Source organism: Daucus carota, chromosome 5 (assembly GCF_001625215.2).
Source record: "Daucus carota subsp. sativus chromosome 5, DH1 v3.0, whole genome shotgun sequence".
In the NCBI taxonomy this organism is placed as follows: domain Eukaryota; kingdom Viridiplantae; phylum Streptophyta; class Magnoliopsida; order Apiales; family Apiaceae; genus Daucus; species Daucus carota.
Window position 1 is genome coordinate 30,521,058 of NC_030385.2, and position 20,961 is coordinate 30,542,018.

The following is a 20,961-nucleotide window of genomic DNA, read 5'->3' on the forward strand; positions in this document are numbered from 1 at the left end:
AAAGGAAAAAAATTTCAAGAGTGATGCCAAATGGCGGCTGGACTTCGCATAAAATACTGGGGTTAATCCCTTTTCCTTATAAATGTAAATAAATAGGTTAGGATGCACACTCAGAGTACCTCCAATTGTGTTGCCTATAATTATTGGCTAAATAGGACCAGTATGATATTATGTAAAACTTGCTGAACCTGTAAGACATTCTGCTTCAATGGTATTGGTTATATTGCTTGACTATAATTTAAAAATAATATGTTATTAATATTTTAGATTATTAAAATATAATATATCAGTTTAATATGGTAATAATTGATGTGCAATCTTCAAACAGATTTTTACAGATCTGTAGAGGTTCGACGAATTTAGCCATCCATAGGAGGTTATCTAAAATTATAAACAGCAATTGGGTATGGTTGAAGTATGAATTTTTCGAACGATTGGCTGAATTTTTTATTTTTAGTATACCAACTCACATTTTAGTTAAGGATTTTCAATAATCGGAGATGAAGAGTATTTTGATAACTACAGATGCTTTAACTTTTAATAAATAGGAGTACATAATAAAACAAGTATCATGCATTTAGGGTTTTTTAATTCTGATAACCACGGCACTATGGTGGCTTTGTGTAACATTATTAATTATGATGTTCATGCACGTAACTAGGCCCTGTTGTAAAACAATTACTCCCTCCGTCCCCCTCAATTGTTTACATTGGAGGGGGACACGGAGACCAAGACAATGTATGAAAAATGAGTAAAGTTAGGTGAAAAGTGAGTAAAGTGGTGGGACCCATCAATATTTAATAATAGATTTGAGATAGTGGAGGAAAGTAGTGGGTGTAATAGTACTCCCTCCGTTTCAATTTACATGTCCACTTTGAAGAAAATTTTTTGTTTCAAATTACTTGTCCACTCCAACTTTCAATGCAAAATCATATTTCCTAAGTCAATTCTCCTCCACATATCTCTTATTTATATTTCCTAGATCAATCTCACACCACATATTATGCTTATTTAATGCAATTAATGTGTGAACAACCACTTTTCTTAAACTGTGTGATTTTTTGAAAGTGGACATCTAATTTGAAACGGAGGGAGTAGTTTTTATTGTTAAATATGAGATAGTGGGAGAAGATAGTGGGTGTAATGATGAAAAAACTTACTATTTATAGTAACGTAAAGAAATGAGAGGGAGATCCCAAAATAGTAACTGTAAAGAAATGAGAGGGACGGAGGGAGTAGATTAATCTCATATATTTGTATATTAAGGTTACAACTCACATTACACGGACGAGTCCACAGAGGTAAAGATGACGACTGACGAGGACTGGGCGAAGCTCAGTTACTTCAATTATGTCTGCGCGTGTCTTTTATAGCATCATTGGGCCGGCCTTCTCAACAAACTTAAGCAGACAGATCCTTGAAACTTTGGTTTATCTTTCGTGTCTTCGTCAGTCATAGGCCTGGGCACTCCTAACACAGCCCGCAAAAATAGCGCCACAAGCCCACAAGACTAAAATGTGCTCCACTGTGAATAACCTCACTGTCAATACAGCACAGCTAGAATAGTACCTTTCTTTTGGCTAAATGGAATATTTCTTTTTATCATTACTGAAAAATATGTATACTGAATTACTGATTGTAATTTGTACATATATACATTTATCTTTATATTAGAAAACAAATAACAATGTATTATGCATGAACATGAGGGTCTTGATTCGGATAAGAACTAAAAGGTCTCGTCAGTAAACATCAGTGATCCTATGAAATAAAATTCGAATGACATATAATTCTGCCTTATACAAAAAGAGTGCAGCACACACAGTTCTCGTGCACATTTAAGTCTGTAAGAGCAAGTCTAATAGGTGTGCTAAATCAAGTTTTAAATCCAAAAATAGGGAATATGGGATAAAATTGCACTCCAACACTATGCTAGTGATGTTCTAAATCACTAGCACAAGCTTCCTCTTCCCTATTTTTAGAATATGCTAGCCACTCCTAAACTATTTTTATCATTAAAATATTCATTTCTCTCTCTTCTCCACATCATTTCCCTCTCTCCTCCACACAAAAGTTGTTTAAATTTAATATTATTATAATAATAGGGAATGAATATAGGGAGTACTATTGGAGCTCATGTGCTAAATCTTATGCTAAATCACTAAGACATATTATTTTATAATATTTTTAGGGAACCTCTTAGCATAGTGTTGGACTTGCTCTAAATAACCGACTCCCACTCCTTGTAAAAATGCTCTTAATTAATAGATTGTGGTTGTTTAAAAATTAATCTGTTAGAAATATATAATTTCTGATATTATTTTATCGAAGACATTGTCCAAATGATTGTAGTCGAACTGATTTTTATTATGAATGGCTGATATTTTAGGCGGGCGTTTTTATGCTGGATCTACATGACAGTCACTCCGATCTTAATAAAGAAAAACAGTTCTAACGGTCTTCTAGCTGACTCTTAAATATAATATAAAATATATGATTCAAAGAAAGTTGGTACACATGGAAGAGTGTCAATTCTAAAAGTACTTGTTATATTCCTTTTTAAAATTATATTTTACAAATATATAAACTCAAAAAATAGAAAATAAATGGGTTGGAGAGAATTACTTTTTTATTACTAAAAATAAGCTAAGTGCGCTCGTAAAACTGCGAGTCTTAAAGCTCTATATGAATCACTCATGCAGAAACCCTCTGGAATGCTCAGATAGATTCTTTTGTTATGTAATTACTTCTACGACACATTTTTTATATATTTGTGAGTAGATGCAAATTTTGTTTCTTTTGTATACCATCGAATTAGGACGGGTCTCCGGCTGGCTAACTAATGAGAAAAAAGTCAAATGATTTAAAGAACTCGTTGGTTCCTGTATGAGGAAACAGCCTTGTGCTATTAATGTGGAGGCAACCGTGGACAAGGGTCGGCACCACCACAAGTTCACAACCAATCCATTAATTTCTCAATTTATCCTAGTAAGAGGTTAGCAGTTAAGGATGCTTGGATGTAAACATAAACATGTTCATGTCAAAACGTTTATTTACAATTTACACATGGATACGAAGGATGAAGAGCTGATCATATATGTTTGGTACTACTATAAATTTGTTTACAGTTTGTTCCGAATAATAAAAGGTTAAATAATCTAAAAAATTATATTATAAGGGGTTTTAAAATGTGTGACAAATATTTTATTTTAAATATAGCAAAAACCAACTAGGACATATGAAATATTTTTTAAGGGCCAATTTCACTGTTTAACTGAATATGAATTATTTATTTTCTGTTCTTACATATTCTTTTTAACAATTTTTTTAGAAAAAAAAATGTAATAATTGAAATCTTACAGATATAAATCTCTCTCATTTATAATTCAATTCACAAATTACGTTATTAAGTTACCAGAGCAAATCATTTATTTCATATTGCGGGAGTTACTTGAGAGTTGAGAGCCTCTGGATATGCTCGTTTTTAGTCGACGAACAGATACATTCTAAATTAACATTTGATAAATCGACTTTATAAACAGTTTATATCCAGCGAGCTGAGTTCAGACCCTTTATATATGCATATGCCTCTACCATTCCAATGTCCACCTCTATGAATTTCGATGAGGTGCTGCAACATAAATGCCCATGAAGACGTGTTAATAGAGTACCGCATGGCGGCTCCTACTTATTTCAAGTCGTATCTACCATACTGCTGTTTATCTCTTTCACACTCTAATGGTTCATTGTATATTGCAAGTTGTGTTGTAGGCTTGTAGCCCACATGGCCGATAAGGGGTCTTCGTGAAGTACATATTACAGGCAGGGGCGGAACCAGAAGAGGCTAGGGGATGCTAGAGCCCCTAACCTTGAAAAAACAGTGTATATTTTTTTTACAGCCTCCGCTGAATCATTTATGTCAATATAATTTAGGGTACTTAGAGCGAGTTGAAGAGATGTCTAACATGTCCTAAATCATAATTTAGGACATTTGGTGAAAAGTGTTGATCCAACAATGTCCTAGTGATGCCTTATATCATTTGGACCTCTTGAAGCCTTATAAAGCACCTCTCTCCTTACTCTATCCTATATATTATAACAAATTATTATACTTATTCTCTCTCTCTCTCTGTTTTGGACTTGCTCTTAGTCTAAAGATAGTCTGAATACATTCAAACAGATACACTCATAAGTCATACGCACACACTTGACACTACCCTAACTCGGCTTCTCACTGCAATAGATTCATTTAGCCGCGAATAGTGAATAGCCATGTCACTTAGTGGTCCTTATCTTATCACACCACACATGGAGATGGGGACATGTTGGAAAAGAATAGTGAATCGCCATGTCACTTGGAACTGGTTGCTTACGCTTTTTCGGAGGTCTACAACAATTACGTGGCGTAAAAAAATCGCTATGCTATAAGTCAACTTTTTTTTTCGCCGCCGCCGCTTACTGTTGTATTTATGTTAACGCACTCTGAACAACGTTCTCTTTGAGGCATTTTAACCAATCAATACATGCAACCTAGAGAGATGGTCGTCCCTCTTTGATGAATGTGGTATCGAGGTTCGGTATTCAAATTTCAATCAGTCCTTTACGATCTCACTTGCTTCCAATTCCAAATTTGAGCCCCCCTAAATATCATTCCTGGTTCCGCCACTGATTACATGGGCGGCTACCTCCTACATCCCATATGTCATTCTTAATGTCTTTTGTTTTGTTTTTAAGATAAAGATATAACCTTAAATCATTCTTCGTTGATCTTTATCTCTGTTGAACATACTTGATGTCATATCGAGATACCCTGGTATGATACGTGTTACAACCGAACCGAATAAAGTCGACGGGGAGCGATTATTAAAATAAAATAAAGTTTTTTTAATTATAATTTTATGCATTTTCAAAAAAATATGTGTTATAAATCATTGCTATTAAATTTAAGTGGTCTGTATATCAATTGTGTATTATATTTTAAAAATTTAATCTATCTTTCTTAGTTATCATTAACCTGTAAATCAATTGAAATTTACTAATGCTACAATTCTATGCTTTCTTTTATCATATTTGTACTTTTTATTTGTTCAAGGATATTTTTCCCCTCATTTGTATTTCATCCGATTTTATTATAACCTAAACCGAATTGTTACAAATCGAATCAAGGTTATTAAACCGAAATCGATGATTCGATCGATTATGATTACGGTTTTCATTTGTTAAATCCGATGATATATTTCAGTTTTCATTTCAATTTCAGTTTTAATTATCTGAAAATCGGCCTGAACTAACTCATGCTCTACCGTAACTTTCTACCGTAACTTTAAGGGTCTAGAGGAGCTCAACTATTTGACAAAAGTTCGACTCGCTCCGGCCCTATCAAAGTCAAAATGCCGCCCGGTCGTTTTAGAGTCCGATCAAAACTCGGCCTGATGGGGTTTCCTCGTATCTGCATCTTATCACCTATGTTGAGAATGAGGAACCCGATTTGCTGAGAGCAATAAATTGATGATGAAGGGTTGGTGTGATGATCGGTGGTGATGTTGAATACACGATATTATATGTGATAAACTGATAATTTATGCATAGATGAATATGTGTGTTGTTATTTATGATAAAAATTCAGTATAAAAAAAACTTAAAAAAGTTACTCATTCTTAGAATGCAAGAAAAAAAATTTCATACGATACACATTTAAAAAATACTTGTTTTGGGATAACTATTTTAAAACAATGTACCCTCAGATATTTTTGATCATCATCGTATAAATATCGTTGAAAATCAGCTTATCCAACCACATTTCAATTTATCGTAGGGGAGTCGGCAGTCGATTCTCGTGAGGCGAAAACAACCCTGATACACTAGCTATATCCAGTAGATTATTAGAAATGCAAACTTATAACATAATCATAGTTAGCGTAATCTATGGGATTTATCGGATAATATTTCGTTCAGGTATAAGAAGCTCTGTCTTTTAAGTTTTGCAGCCTTTTTTTTCCTCTCATCACTCATCAGAACTTACATATATATGACCATACTAGCTTACGTATAGTGTTGGATTAATCAGGCATACTACATATTAGTCTGGTATTAATCAAAATATTATGATGAAAACTGAAGGAAAGGTAAGGTATACGATGGTCTGCAATGCACATTGCAATATCATTGCCAACTTGGAGCTGTTACTACATTGTTCAGATTCGCAGAACTTCGCACATCGTTAATTTACATGCCAGCTAGTTATCATGCATCCTAAACAAAAATGCCTTCAAAAGCGCCTATTCCGGTATAAATCCTACCTGCTCTAATTAATAAGGAAAATGACATGAAATATGAAGTTTCGGACGGTTAAGGAGAGAGCTAGGAAGATGTAACTTATATACACGGACCATCTACTTCTTGGGCTTATGATATTTCTCTGGCTTTTCTTGTTAACGTGTTTAATCGTTAAAAAAAAAAATACACGAAGGATTTCATTCCATAATGAAAATTTATAATTTTATATATTCTGTATAAAAAATATATTTTAAAATGAACTTTTGTAGTAATATGTTCTTTTTTTCCTGATATTAACTATACTGTACAGAGGTTTTACTGTAAGGCTGACAGAAGAAAAATGTATAAAGTTGAAACGGGAAAAAGAAGTACTACTAGTGAACAAACTATAAATTTGTCTTCTAGACCCCGATATAATGAGATATTTGGACAAATTTTTCTTTTCAAATTTAAAGGCTTATTCTTTTAATGAAAAATATATATATTTATAATTTTTCTAAAAATAAATATTAAGCAAATGTTTTATATTCATTATTTAATATAAAAAAAAAAAAAGAAGGACCTGTTCCCAGGAAAAAAACACAATTCTATATATTCTTTTCCGAAAATAAAAATTTATTTTTAATAATAAGATCAGACAAATGTCCACAGCAATATACACCGGTTCATAGAGAAAAAGCTCCAAAGGATAAACCATATTAAAGCTACCATGCTTTTACTTTCGAAGTCAAGCACTCAAGCTGTAGAGAACTTGAGTTGAGCAGTTAATATTGGACGCGTTGACCCCGTCAAAGGTGAGCAACTGAGCAAGCGAGATAAATATAGAAAGTGACTGATATTTAATTAGGAGCTCCAACTGTATTTGAACGCTTGATGCATTGCATCCTTTCCACTATATAAGCAGGTCCATGCAGGAGCACAAGAGTAGAGTTAACATATACAACCAACGCACTCTGCCACTTCTGCTAGACGCTTAATCGAACATATAAGTTTTCGATAAAATCATGCTTAGACTGCTCTCAGCTTCGCCATGGGAACATTTAGGCTCCTTGAAGGTAATAAACTATAATTGCATTCAGATTTATATTTTTCGGCTTACCATATTATGATCACTGTATTAACAGTTAAGTTCTTTTCGACGTTTTAACCAAACAATGCAGTATCTTCTATACGCACCTTTCCTCATGATAGCTATCTTATCGGATTCAGAGGATAAAAACATGACCTGGTTCCATCACATTCTCATCATATGTGCACTAAGAGCTACCATTTACACATTCTGGACCTCTTACTGCAATATGTATTTTCTCAACCGAAACCGCCGCATCATTCAAGAAGGTGTGGACTTCAAGCAGATTGATAAAGAATGGCATTGGTACGTAGGACTCCATACGAGTTTGCTCATCATAAAATAAATCGTTGAAGAATCTGAGACAGTGTGATTAATTATTTTATTTTTCATCTTTAATTGTGATTTTCAGGGATAATCTCCTAATCCTTCAGAGTATGATAGCTTATCTGGGATTTTACATGAGCCCTATGCTAAGAAATCTTCTTCCAGTATGGGACACCAGAGGCTTCATTGCTATTATGATACTTCACATGGCAGTTTCAGAACCTCTATACTATTTGGCTCATAAATGTTTCCATGGAAACTATCTTTTCAGCAAATTTCATTCTTTCCACCATTCCTCGCCCATCCCCCAACCGTTCACTGGTAAATCAATCATCCTCATCACGGTTTTTTGTCTTTATTAATCCACCTCCCCGTAGCTCCTTTACACACTTGTGTACAATAGGCCGTGTTTATAATTTCTTCATGTGTTGTTGCAGCGGCTAGTGCAACCTATTTGGAGCAACTTCTATTGACTGCAGTGATGGGAATTCCCATCCTCGGGTCGCGCTTGATTGGATGTGGATCCATTAGCGCGATTTATGTTTACATTTTAAGCTTTGATTTCCTGAGATGTTTGGGTCATTGCAATGTGGAAGTGATTCCTCATCAGATATTTGACACCTTCCCTTTCTTCAAATATCTTCTCTATACTCCAACGTAAGTGACCAATGTAATACCAGCTCTTTCTGTATTTTTGTCACCTCCTAAAACAAGTAAATTTCACATAGTAAAGAAGAAAACCAAATAGTTTAAAAAGAAATTATGTGAAAATTAATTAGGCATGCATGCATATAGACATGTGTCCGTGATAGAATTAGGAAATGTTTTACAGCTATGACAAAGAAATATGCATGTGAATGTGGGTGAGGGGTAATGAATACTGGACCACATCAACATGGTAATGGTGCGATTTCAAAGATAAGAGTTCCTGTGATTTTATTTACATTACATGAGTCCGAAAATGCACTAACATATTTGGGAACACACTTGATCATCGCACCAAACAAGTTCTAGCGTGCATATACTTAGATGGTCTTTCCAGCGATGAATATACACCAGAGTAGTAAGTTCTGATTTGAGTTGGCCAATAACATTTACATAGCCTAGGTGATGGATATGCTATATTTAATATGCTCCATATCCATCTGATGAGCAGTGTATAAGCCTATATTGACTATTGAATTGTAGTTTACTTATTTTGTACTAGTCTTTAATACTACTAGATCGTGAGGCATAAGAGTTAATTTGGTGAATTTCTTGGTTGGTGTGGTTTTTGCAGATATCACAGCATACACCATACAGAAATGGGTTGCAATTATTGCCTCTTCATGCCTCTCTATGATGCATTAGGCAATACCTTAAATAACAAGTCATGGGAGCTACACAGGACAATGAGCTTAGATTCTGGTAATACACTAATGATAAAAAACAATTACTCATGCACACAGCATTTCCAGATTAAATTGAATTGGAAACTGACAGACAATAATATAAATTTAAACTTTGGTGTGCAGGTAAAAATAGAAGTGTACCAAATTTCGTGTTCTTGGCTCATGTTGTGGACATAACATCTTCCTTACATGTACCATTCATGTTCCCGTCCGTAGCATCCATGCCTTATACGTTTCGATTTTTCATGCTCCCGTTGTGGCCAGTAGCATTTGTAGTAATGCTACTGATGTGGGCAAAATCCAAGGTTTTCTTGATCTCGTTCTACAATCTCAGGGGCAAGTTACACCAGACATGGGCGGTTCCTCGGTTTGGTTTTCAGGTTACTTATAAAACCAGTATCCGAATCATGTTATGTCACTACTCTATTTAAATTAGTATTGTGTCATTAAGATGTGCTAGTGTTTTCTATTGTGCAGTACTTCTTGCCATTTGCTAAAAGAGGAATTAATAAGCAAATCGAAGATGCCATTCTGAGAGCTGATAAACTGGGGGTTAAAGTAATTAGCCTCGCTGCTTTAAATAAGGTTTCTTTCTCTCCCTTATTATGATCTGCAGATTAATTGTAATGTGTATGTTAAAGTTGTGTTTGTTGGCTAGAACCAAGATGCCTGTCCTTTCTGATTAATGAGACCTTGGTTCATACATGTGCAATGAATGTAAATTACAATTGACTACTTATAGACATCAAATGAATTTTACAAACTTTCTGGTATGGGTCTTAGGGATGGCTTGTCCGAAACTAGTATACATGTGCCGAATGGAGGAGAGTCGGTGGTAGCAGAGCGCGGCCCCGGTCCCCATTTGTTGCCTGTTTTCTATCTTGATGCACTTAATGTTCTATATTTGTTTGGAAAGGAAAAAGAGTCTAAGTATAGTTTAGATCCCAGCTTACCAAGGTCCACCTAAGAGACATACATGAGCCTAATTACCTTCCTTTTCTACTATAGATAACTATAAGCCAACTAATTACCTAATTAAGTTAGTAAGACAAGACTATTAGATGAAAAATATGAATGTAAAAGAGTGTGAGAAAACTTGTGTAATTATTTGTGCAGAATGAGGCTCTGAATGGAGGTGGTATGCTCTTTGTGAACAAGCATCCTGATCTTAAAGTTAGAGTCGTCCACGGGAATACCTTGACAGCTGCGGTAACTCTAAATGAGATCAACGAGGATGTACAAGAAGTATTCTTGACTGGAGCCACTTCAAAGCTTGGTAGAGCCATTGCACTTTACCTATGTAGACGCAAAATACGAGTTCTGGTAAGTTAAACTATTTATTTTTAGCACCCTTTCCCTGTTTCAAATTCTTGTAATTTAAACTGAAATATAGAATATGCAACAAGTAAAAAGAAAATGGCGTTTGAGAGTAACAGGATGATCTAATTAGTTAAAACAACCGCAGATGTACACCTCTTCACCGGATAGATTTCAGAAGATTCAGAAAGAAGCCCCAGCCGATTGTCAGAAATATTTGGTCCTAGTGACCAAGTACCAAGCAGCCAAACATTGCAAGGCATGTGACTTATAAATTAGCATGATTTGAATATACTCATTCCAATCATGTATAGCTAATTGATTGTGTGTCCGTGTAGACATGGATTGTTGGAAAGTGGATCACTGCAAAAGAACAAAACTGGGCACCACCAGGAACACATTTTCATCAGTTCGTAGTGCCACCAATATTCACATTCCGAAAGGACTGCACCTACGGTGATCTTGCAGCCATGAGACTGCCTGAAGACGTCCAAGGCATAGGATCTTGCGAGGTAACTAACTTTCAAGTATTTCATCGATCCATTGCTACGTATATAAATTAATTGTGCCTCTCATAAATTGGTGCCAACATTAACAGTATACTATGGAGAGAGGAGTAGTCCATGCCTGCCATGCTGGTGGTGCAGTTCACCACTTAGAGGGCTGGACTCATCATGAAGTTGGAGCTCTTGATGTAGATAGAATTGACATAGTTTGGGAAGCTGCATTAAAGCATGGCTTCAGGCCAGTCTCGAACAGAAACAACATTTCCCCGAAACAAATTCAACTGTGAAGATTAAAAAAAAGAAAGTAAATAATGAATATACAACAAGCACAGATCGATCATGATGAATTTTTTTCTTTTTTTCTCTAGTCTGCATTGTTGGTCTGAAGTTGTACTCATAATTGACATTTTTGTTGTATGATATTGTTACCTCACATTGATCAATATATACAGGAAAGCTGAACATAAAAAATACACAGGGTGTCAGATTTTACAACAATCATGTTCCATATTGCACTTAAGACACTCTGTTTTGGTTGAGCAAAGAAAGAGAATATATCATTAACAAAAGAAAACACGGTTACAATTAATAGCATTATGAAATCATATATTTTACCATTTGTAGCATGCACAATCTATCTGCATTGTTGATGATGGCCGGGTCTATCTCAATTTTTAAAAGTTGTCTTGCGATATGAGAAATTTCTGCACTTCATACTAAACGATATGATGTCATCTCTTTTCCTCATTGACGGGAATTTTCAAATTCACATTCTCAGGACATGAATTATGATAGTGTGACTTTTTAACGGTAGGATCCTCACAGGCTTCCTCGCCATCTTTGGATTTCATAACTTATTGTATTATCAATTATCATTATTTAGTACCCTTTCACTCGCTGAATCGTATATATATATAAAAAAGACAACTACGCATTTTAATACATTTATAAAATGTAGTTTTATAGTTTATATTTAAGATTTTTTTTCCTAAATAATTTATTCAATAAAATTTAAAAATTAAATTACAGATATATATTTTATATAAGTATTAAAACGTGTGACAAACAACAAAAAAAGATATATAAAACTGAGTTAGAGAGATATTAAATTATAATAATAAATTCGCGATCATCGTCGCAAACGAAACTGCTCTGACTATTTCCAAACCCGCGCACTTGGAAAGGTAACCACCTCACACTAGTGCTTACCTGGGTGATTAAATCCTGTTGGATTGGGACTTGGGTGTTAAGGTAAGTTGTGGGGACCATCTTCCATGTGTTCCCATGTTCCTCTGTCGTCTTTTTTCTGCTTCCACGATCGGCACGCTAACTCCCGTCTTCTCCGCGTTGCTGTCAAATTGAAGTAAAACATGTAAATTTTGAATTCTTCAAAACTATAACCTAAAAAAGCAATGGGTTTTATTATAATCGATGCTATGCATACACTTATATTGTTATATAAATTTGAAATTTGATTTTATATTATATATGACAATATATTATGTATAAATTAATTTGTATGGAACACTGGTTGTTTTCTTTAATTTTAACAGTAGATTTAATGAGTTCGAATATACAATAAATAAATGTATGCGTATATATATTACTTCCTCTGTTTCATATTACATGTCCACTATTGAGAACTAAAAAATGTTTCAAATTACTTGTTCATTTAAACTTCTAATGGAGTGTAGTCAATACACCAAGATGAGCTTTATACCACATAAAACTAAATTATATTGAGTTTGTCAAGTTTGCGCCTATAGGCACATGATAAACACTAAGGGGGTGTTTGGTTCATCAGAAGGAAACGGAATGGAATGAAGAAAGAGAAACGTGGAGAAAGGAAAGGAATGAGACTGAATTGTTTTCCTTGTTTGGTTCAGATCAGGAAACATAATGAATAATTATCCGTATTTTTTTTATATCTATTAGTAAAAAGTAAAAAGTTATTTTGTGAAAATTTATTATTTCATATAAATTGCAAGTATTTATATTGTCAATACTTTTTATAAAAGATACAACAAAATAAAAAAAAAATTATTTTTTTGAAAAAAAAATCAAAATTCAGATCATTTAAAATATGTTTCAAAAAAATTACATAAAGATATTCCCTTAATAAAAATATTTTTACCACCAAAAATATTTAAAACTAAATATGTCTTGAAATATATAAATTAAAAAATTGAAAAAAGAGTGAAAAAAAAGAAAGGGAATTCAAATACCTAGGGGGAAGTGGGTAATGGGATTAGAGGGTCTTGGGGTAAACCCAAAATCAAAAATAGGGAAAGGGAATGATTGTTTTTGTAAAACAAACAACAACAAAGGGAATTGATCAGATTGATTCCCTTTCCCTTTGTTTATTACCCTCAACCAAACGCCCCATAACATTTAAAAAATTAGAGGGTTTTGATTGGTGTGGTTGTTGCAACTGCAGGGGGTCCATCATTATTAAAGAAGATAAGCCAATAGAAATCATTCAAATTCATAAATTTTGGTGTTTAGTGTGTGCCCATGTGCACATCATAGAAAAACCGAATTATATTTCCAAGATCAAATATATCCTACATATTATACTTGGTCAACGCAATAAATACAATAATAAATGAAAGTTTTTTTTACAAAAATTGGTTTTTCTCAATATGCGTAATTTGTTCAAAAATAGACATTTATTATGAAACGGAGGGAGTATATTTTTGTATGTTCAAAATTTATATATTTATATTAATCAATATGAGTTATTAATATGAAATTATAGAAGAGAATAATTTGACTAATAATCATCAGAACTACCTGGTATAATTTTATACGAATAAATATGCTTAATTATTGCTCTATTAGGAATAGATTTGTACCGAAAGATATACAATGGGGTTGTTTGGTTAGTTTAAAAGAAGTGATTTCTTGCTTATAGTAAAGAAGTATAGTATAAATGATAAGCAAATAAGTTAATAAAGTGTTTGAAAAAAAAACAAAAACTATGAGAGAAAAACAAACAATTCTAAATTTTTAAAAGTAATTCTGCTTTTTCCATCGATTCAGGCTGCCCTCTAATATCAAACGGGACCATAGCCTTCGTTACGGATGGCATAACTGGATAAGCGGAAATCACGGGAGTTGACTCCTTAGCAATCATGAGTAGGCTGAGCCCATCAAATGGTCCTCGTGTATTCGGCCTTATTAGATTTGCCAGCCCACCACTCATAAGTTATAGGAGTAACCATGAGATGTGTTTATTTTTGCCTTCTTTTTTCACCCGTGAGATGGAGCATGTTTGTGCGGCCTAAAGCAGAACTTAAATAAGTTTTGTCACAATTTAATTTTATTATTACGTTCATATTACTTTATAAATTATTATAATTTAAAATTACTCAAAGCTATAATTTAAATTGTACACTTGCCCTTTAAATCACTACAAACAATAAATTAATATTTTAATTTTACTCCAAACATTCTCCTATTTAGCCCATCCTAAAAACCAATATTATGTTTTCTTTGCAAGTAAATCCTCATGCTCCCTACTGCCATGGAATTTTTATTCCTCTCCTAGTCATTTTGTCAATATTTTGAAATCATTTCTTATTTAATATAATGAAATGAATTATTAATTATTGTTACATGTACTCATATACACCCACTTATAATTTCAAGATGATATTTACAATGATATACGAATATTTTATGAGAAAGTAGATATATAATAAGCCTATTACAAAAACTTATATAGTTTAGTTTGCATGGAAACGAGATTACCCCGTAAATTTCTGACGAATTCTGAATATCTTATTAGAAAAGCGACTGAGACGGCAGCTTTGCTATGCTACTACTTGCCTGAATTTCTTATGGAGCAACACTGCAACAGTGCTCAAATATCGTTATACAGATATATAACTAGCTGATACATTATTATTGGACTTTGCTCAAACGGGGAGCAACTCATTGTATTTGCCATGGTAAAAATTGATAGCATAAGAAAGACCACAATTGAAAATTTAAGTCGGGACCTCCAAAATCATCGATGCCCCCTAATTACAAGATCGTTGATCGATCAGAACTGCAGTAGTTGCAGACTTGCAGTGTGTGTATCATACATATCCCATGAAATGCTCGGTTTCAATTAATTTATGTTACTATTATACTAGAGTTAATTGCAAAATGCACCCCTAAACTTGGGCCCAAATGCACTTCAGTCAACATATTTTTATTAATTGCATTGTGCATCCCTCTGGTAATTAGCGCGCTGCAAAGTGCACTTTTTCCGTCCAAAACTAACGGACTGTTAACAATTAGATGGCAAATGCGGAAATTAAAAGAAAAAAAACACTAAACCCACGTTTAATTAAAAGACATTAGAAATTGGGGGAGAAGACAGTTTAAACATGGTAGCATTGCAGTGTATTAATATTTCCAAATCGTGTGCTCTTGTTTAGAACTGTTCTGCCAACTCTGAGCTTTAACTTCGCGATTTTCTGGTTCGAGTCAACAACACCAGGACACGATTCAACGCACGAACTCTCCAAAACTTCCGTATTCACATTCTCCTGCCTAACTTCTTATAATACGACCTCGTAATCCTCCGCAACTCATCAGCGCAGCCTATTTTCACAATCTCACCTACAGCATCCGGAAAGAACTTGTGAAGTAGTTGTTGGATCCTGATTGTGGAAATAGGGTTACTGATTGAAGAAATCGCGAATGATCTCAACCCAATATAACCTAAAAACCAGAATATATGGATGCACATAGCCTTCTGTTATATATAAATATAAATTTTCCATTTTTAGGGCATATATATCTGAATTGGGGGAGAAAACCGTTTAAACATAGTTTTCCTATTATGCCCCTGACTTAAGTAACGTTAAACACACTTAATCCCTGACACTTAACGGACTTGGACGGAAAAAGTGTATTTTGCAGCGCGCTAATTACCAGGGGGATGCACAATGCAATTAATAAAAGTATGTTGACTGAAGTGCGTTTGGGCCCAAGTTTAGAGGTGCATTTTGCAATTAACTCATTATACTACTGTACAAGTAAGTCCAACTGACAACTCCTCAAGTTGCTTTGAAATATTTAGCTCCCGGACCAAGACTAAACGTGACCAAATCCAATCCAGCGACTTTAGTCTTTCTTCTCGACGTGGGACAGATTTTATTTCTGTTCACTTCAGCTCATTGATGACTTTGTACAATTTTGAAAAGTATACTTATAATTCACCAACAGCAATATAACTCTACTTTATTCTATCCGGTATAGACGTATAGTTGATGTATAGAATGCGCGTGCGCAAAGTTCCTAGCTCGTCAATATTCTACGAAATGTGGTTAGCAAAAACCATAAACGTCGATCATAGTTTTATAAAATGCTATAAACGCCAACATAAAATAAATAAAGTAAATTTCATTTTTTTTTTCTAAATTCGTTTTCAAGTGGATATAAACAAATTTGTGAAAATGAGGATGTTACGGGAAAGAAGGGAGTGGTGTATAGAGCCACAGGCTTGAAATGAAGGGGCGTACCCATGTGGAGACCATGTGGAGTGAAGCTTTTTAACTTGGCTTGCTAAAGCCTAAAGTTGTGCCCTAACCCCCTCTTGTTTTTACTTATTTTGCTGGACCCACCCACCTGCATTCCTCCGTTGCTCATCACCCAAGCTAATCACCATGTTTTCCGGATCCAGCTGCCAATCAACTCCTCCCATTCATCACCCCTCCAACCCTAGCCATCTACATTAATAATCACGTATTTTTATTTTTATTTTAATAACATTAATTCAACCCTCAAAAGTGAAACTAATTAATTAAATACGAGTAAGAGGTGTAATTAATCTTAAAATGAGACAAAATCCAGAGGCAAACATATTTGAAGATCGAGCGGCCTTTAGTTAGTAGGCCCGGGGTCTCCATGTGCTTGCATGTGCTGTGTCCTTCTGTCACTCGTGGACCCCACCACCTTGTGTCTCGTTAATAAAAAGAAGGAGAAGCTTTCTTCACATTCCCTAGCACCTTGCTCATTTGCACTGTGTTCAATCCCTCTGCTTAATTATATTGAGTTCTCACACTTTCAAGCCACACTTACTTTAATCTGTTCTTTTTTGAATCTCTCAATCTCTCTGCAAACCAGATCTTTGTCTTTCTTATAACTTGCTGTTAGCTCTGACATATTTATATATACATATTCTCGATCTGCTTCACCAGCTTTATAAGGTACCTAACTTTGCTTATCATTCTTGTTACTGGTATAGATTAATTAGATCTCGTAGTTTTTATTTACTGTATTTTTTTCTTTTGGATAGATGTTTACATTGCAGCACTTTTGTGTATGCATCTTTTATGCTGTTGGAATAACTATATATTATGAGTCTTTTACGATTTATGATTATGCAACGAAAATTAAGGCTAATCTATCATCATAGGTGAGATGCAAAGTAATTGTAGAGTGTGTGTGTATGTGTGTGTGCAGGCCGATCTGCTAGAATTGTATCATGTAACCAGTATTAATACTTTTATTGAAATATAGCTAATATAATATGGAACATTCAAAAAATTCTTCAATAGAAAGAGAATATAGACATACGGATATGTAAAAATAAATAAATGTTAAATTTGATAGAATTTCTTTGTAGTTGGGAGAGAATATATATTAATTAGGTCATGTATATTCTGCAGATTTAAGAGTGGTCGATTTTATAAATCATGAGAAATAACAACACATGCAGCTAGCTGAAAACTAACATTTTATCAATCCCGTGAAAGTCTCTTCGATCGATCATGATTACATTCTTTGTTTCTTTGTACATGGCCTAAATTAATATAGGAAAGCAGCTCAAGTCCTGTAATTTTTGTTTATAGGTTGTCATTTTCACTCTCACAGTATGCGGGGTCCAGCAAGGCAAGTGAAGGTCGAGTTTCTGAAAAGATGGGCTAGAGGACTCCAAATATACAGAAACAGAAAGAAGAACATGAGCTTAATTGAGACAAAGAATGCCATCAAGCTCTCCGCAGATGTTGCCATGGCTTCCACAAAACTCCACACATCTCAATGGAGCCGTGCCCTAATTTCCTCCGCATCGTCGTCGAACGATACGAACAATACCGTTGTCCACCATATCTTAGGCACTGACAAGGCTGATCATGTCAAGCATTATTCAGAAAACTTGAAAAAAAGTTCTTCAAGGATCTGCACTGTGAATAGCAAGAACATGGTTCGTAGTAAGAAGGTATTGAGAAAGAGTTGTGCTTTGGTTAGAGCCCGGAAAGCCGGGGTTCCTCATAGAGTATTGGCTGCGACAATTGCGAGGAGGATTGTGAAGAGGACTCAAGTGCTGAAAAGTTTGGTGCCTGGAGGAAAATCAATGGATGATGTTTCGATTCTGAAAGAGGCTCTCGACTATATTCTTTCACTTCAGGTTCAAGTTAACATAATGCGGCGTGTTGTGGAGATGAGTGAGCTAGCTTAATTAATTAACTAATATCCTGAATATATTAATTAATTTAAGTTTTTAATAAGTTTTTTTACTAGTTAACTTGTCTCACAACTGTGGGATGGATGAAAGATCCGGTGAAGAAGCTGAGGTCGTTTATACGCACGTACTTTAAAGTCTCGAGTATTTGTACAGAAAATAATATATAAAGTATGATCTTTAAGTTATGATAAGTCTTGGCTTCTTGTTCCAGCGGAGTTGCTTATAAGTTCAAAAAGTTGTTGATTTATCGGTGATATATCGATAATATTAATATACAGGTACAGTAGTTTACATGCATGCACGAAGTATATGTCATGTACATGTAGATATTAGTTTGGCAATTGCATTTCAGAAAACGAGTTCTTTCAAAAATGTTAAATTTCGAGGGTTTTATACATGTTTTCCCAACGTATCCAGTTCTTTTGACACTGCCGATTAGAACAATTTGAATACTAGACTACACATGCTGGCATGCATATAAGTGACTCCAAGTGAACAGCCCGTACAATTGTTACTCTTTCAGATTTTATATATACGGCTGTCTTGATAATGTCACACAATTTTAGGTAATTTAATCACATAATTAACAATACTCCATAGTTTTTGAATTTATGAATAAAATTATTCAACCCAAATTTTAATTATAGACGCATTAATTACAATTGTACCAAAATCAATACTATACTAAATTATAGTAATCGAACAAAAGCCAAATATGAATTTGGATACGGACACTTTACTGTCTAATTGTCTAATTAGAACCGTAAAAAATTTGAATAAGATTGAGGATAAACTAATTAAAATAAATGATTTTTGTTTAAATTAAGTAAAGTAGTAGACTAGAACTGAGAAGTAAATTAAAACTTACAAGTGTAAATTTTTGGGAATGATAGAAAGAAGCAAATAAACAACCTCAGCATTTTGTAAGTGTTTCCAATTTTTTACACAAATACATCAAGGAAAGTAGATTCAGCTTCTTATCAAAAGGAGCCACAAATCCCGATTATCATTAGATATAATATTAAAATAAATTTATACAAAATGTCCAATATTCAATTTTCATCAATGATATATTGATTTTGATTTTTTCAATTTTTAATTTTAAAAATAAATAAATAAAAACTCCTAACAATTATATCAAATTTTATTAAATTCATTGTAAATTACATTGAGAAAAGAGGGTGTGATTTCACTTAAATGTAGGACTGCCATGAACCAAGAGCCGAGTTTTGTTTAAGCCAAGTGAGTTTAATTTTTTCCAAAAAAAAAAATTAAGGTGAGTCGAGCTGAACTCGTCCCCGAATTCGAACAGAGTCAGGTTGTCCATAAATAATTTATACATAATTTTTACTTATCCATTCTCATTCATGATATATAATTTATATTCTTACATCCTTGTTAATATTATACCCTCACATTTACATTTGACTAACAAATAAACCAACTTTACACCATGTAAATTAATATTTATCTGTGATGAAATTCATATCATCCACTAACAATTAAAGTATAATCCATTCTTGTCTTAGGTCTCATTTTGTCTGTCATTTCAAGATTTTAATAATAATGATTTAAAAATTTCTGTTTAAAAAAAATATGTATATCCGGTCGTCAAGTCGTGCCTTTTGTCATCGTGCAGCTTCAAGTTCAACCCATTACCCACCGCCTGATTATGTATAAAATCTTTCTTTTGGAAATTCTGTTCATCGAGCCCACCAGAATGCAATAGCCCAGGGATTTGGGCTTTCAGAAACTTGGCTAATTATAAGGATCGGTAATCCATACAAAAAACCTTACCAGTAAGGTCTTGGTAGTTGACATCTATATTTAAACTAACAAGACTATACATAAGAATGTGCATGATATCTTCTTCTTCTGTCCTGCACTCCTACTGTGAACACTCATTTGAATGTAAAGTAATATTTTTAACTTCTTTAAATTTTGCGAAAGCTAATCACTCCTCTTATAACATTTGTTGTTTTTTTTCATTTTTTAAAATTTGGTCCCAGTTCATTACCTTTTTCAGTGACAATCTTCTTCTTTTTTTTTTTGCGAATAAAAAAAATATAAAAATTGAAGGAAACGAATTATAAACATTTCTAAAAGAAGAGGGCTAGACCTAGAGGATGATTAAAATCATGTTCGAAACAAGTAGCAAGATAGAAATGATTGACAACACGAGCAGGGGTCGACATTCACAAAAGTAGCTAGTTAAAGATTATGGGTATATAATTAATTAATTATCATCGCTTTAAAGAAACAAAGAGATGTGCATTATTGAAGTTGAGCTTTGAGTTTTACCACAAATCATATCTCATCACTTTTAGTTTATCATTGTTTAACATAGCCAATCGGGGTTTCGATTAATTGGCATCACTTCTCTTTCGTTCATTTGATTGGAACCCTTTAATTCATAAATTACAGAGCTATTCATTAGAGCATGTGATCAACCATAATTAATCATGATTATAATCAATTGTATGGCCATCTAAAGGAAGATTATTTAACTCAGATCTTAACCTTTCCAAAGATGGCTTTAGAGGCTGTGTAAATGTAGATTATGTTCGGTAGTGTTTTAAATTTGTTTAGGAAAATTGTCGTAAGAAAATA

The 20,961-nt window shown here is 33.8% G+C and overlaps 2 protein-coding genes across 3 annotated transcripts; both read left to right on the forward strand.

The window, feature by feature from the left end:
- Nucleotides 1-7,201: 7,201 nt before the first annotated feature.
- On the forward strand, nucleotides 7,202-11,384 carry LOC108220971 (very-long-chain aldehyde decarbonylase CER3). The gene is made up of 11 exons (XM_017394874.2): nucleotides 7,202-7,331; nucleotides 7,437-7,651; nucleotides 7,758-7,993; nucleotides 8,110-8,329; nucleotides 8,952-9,079; nucleotides 9,187-9,443; nucleotides 9,541-9,648; nucleotides 10,180-10,386; nucleotides 10,529-10,639; nucleotides 10,719-10,892; nucleotides 10,979-11,384. The coding sequence occupies exons 1-11, from the start codon at nucleotides 7,281-7,283 to the stop codon at nucleotides 11,171-11,173; spliced, it is 1,902 nt and encodes a 633-aa protein (XP_017250363.1). The 5' UTR covers nucleotides 7,202-7,280; the 3' UTR covers nucleotides 11,174-11,384.
- A 5,486-nt stretch (nucleotides 11,385-16,870) lies between these two features.
- Nucleotides 16,871-18,542, forward strand: LOC108221000 (transcription factor IBH1-like 1). Of its 2 annotated transcripts, none has more exons than XM_017394902.2 (2): nucleotides 16,871-17,092; nucleotides 17,738-18,542. In XM_017394902.2, exon 2 carries the CDS (start codon nucleotides 17,761-17,763, stop codon nucleotides 18,343-18,345), a length of 585 nt encoding a protein of 194 aa, XP_017250391.1. In that variant the 5' UTR covers nucleotides 16,871-17,092; nucleotides 17,738-17,760; the 3' UTR covers nucleotides 18,346-18,542. The 2 variants fall into 2 exon arrangements, with proteins under 2 accessions (XP_017250391.1, XP_017250392.1); XM_017394903.2 differs by having other exon boundaries at nucleotides 17,760-18,542.
- The last annotated feature ends 2,419 nt before the right edge of the window (nucleotides 18,543-20,961 follow it).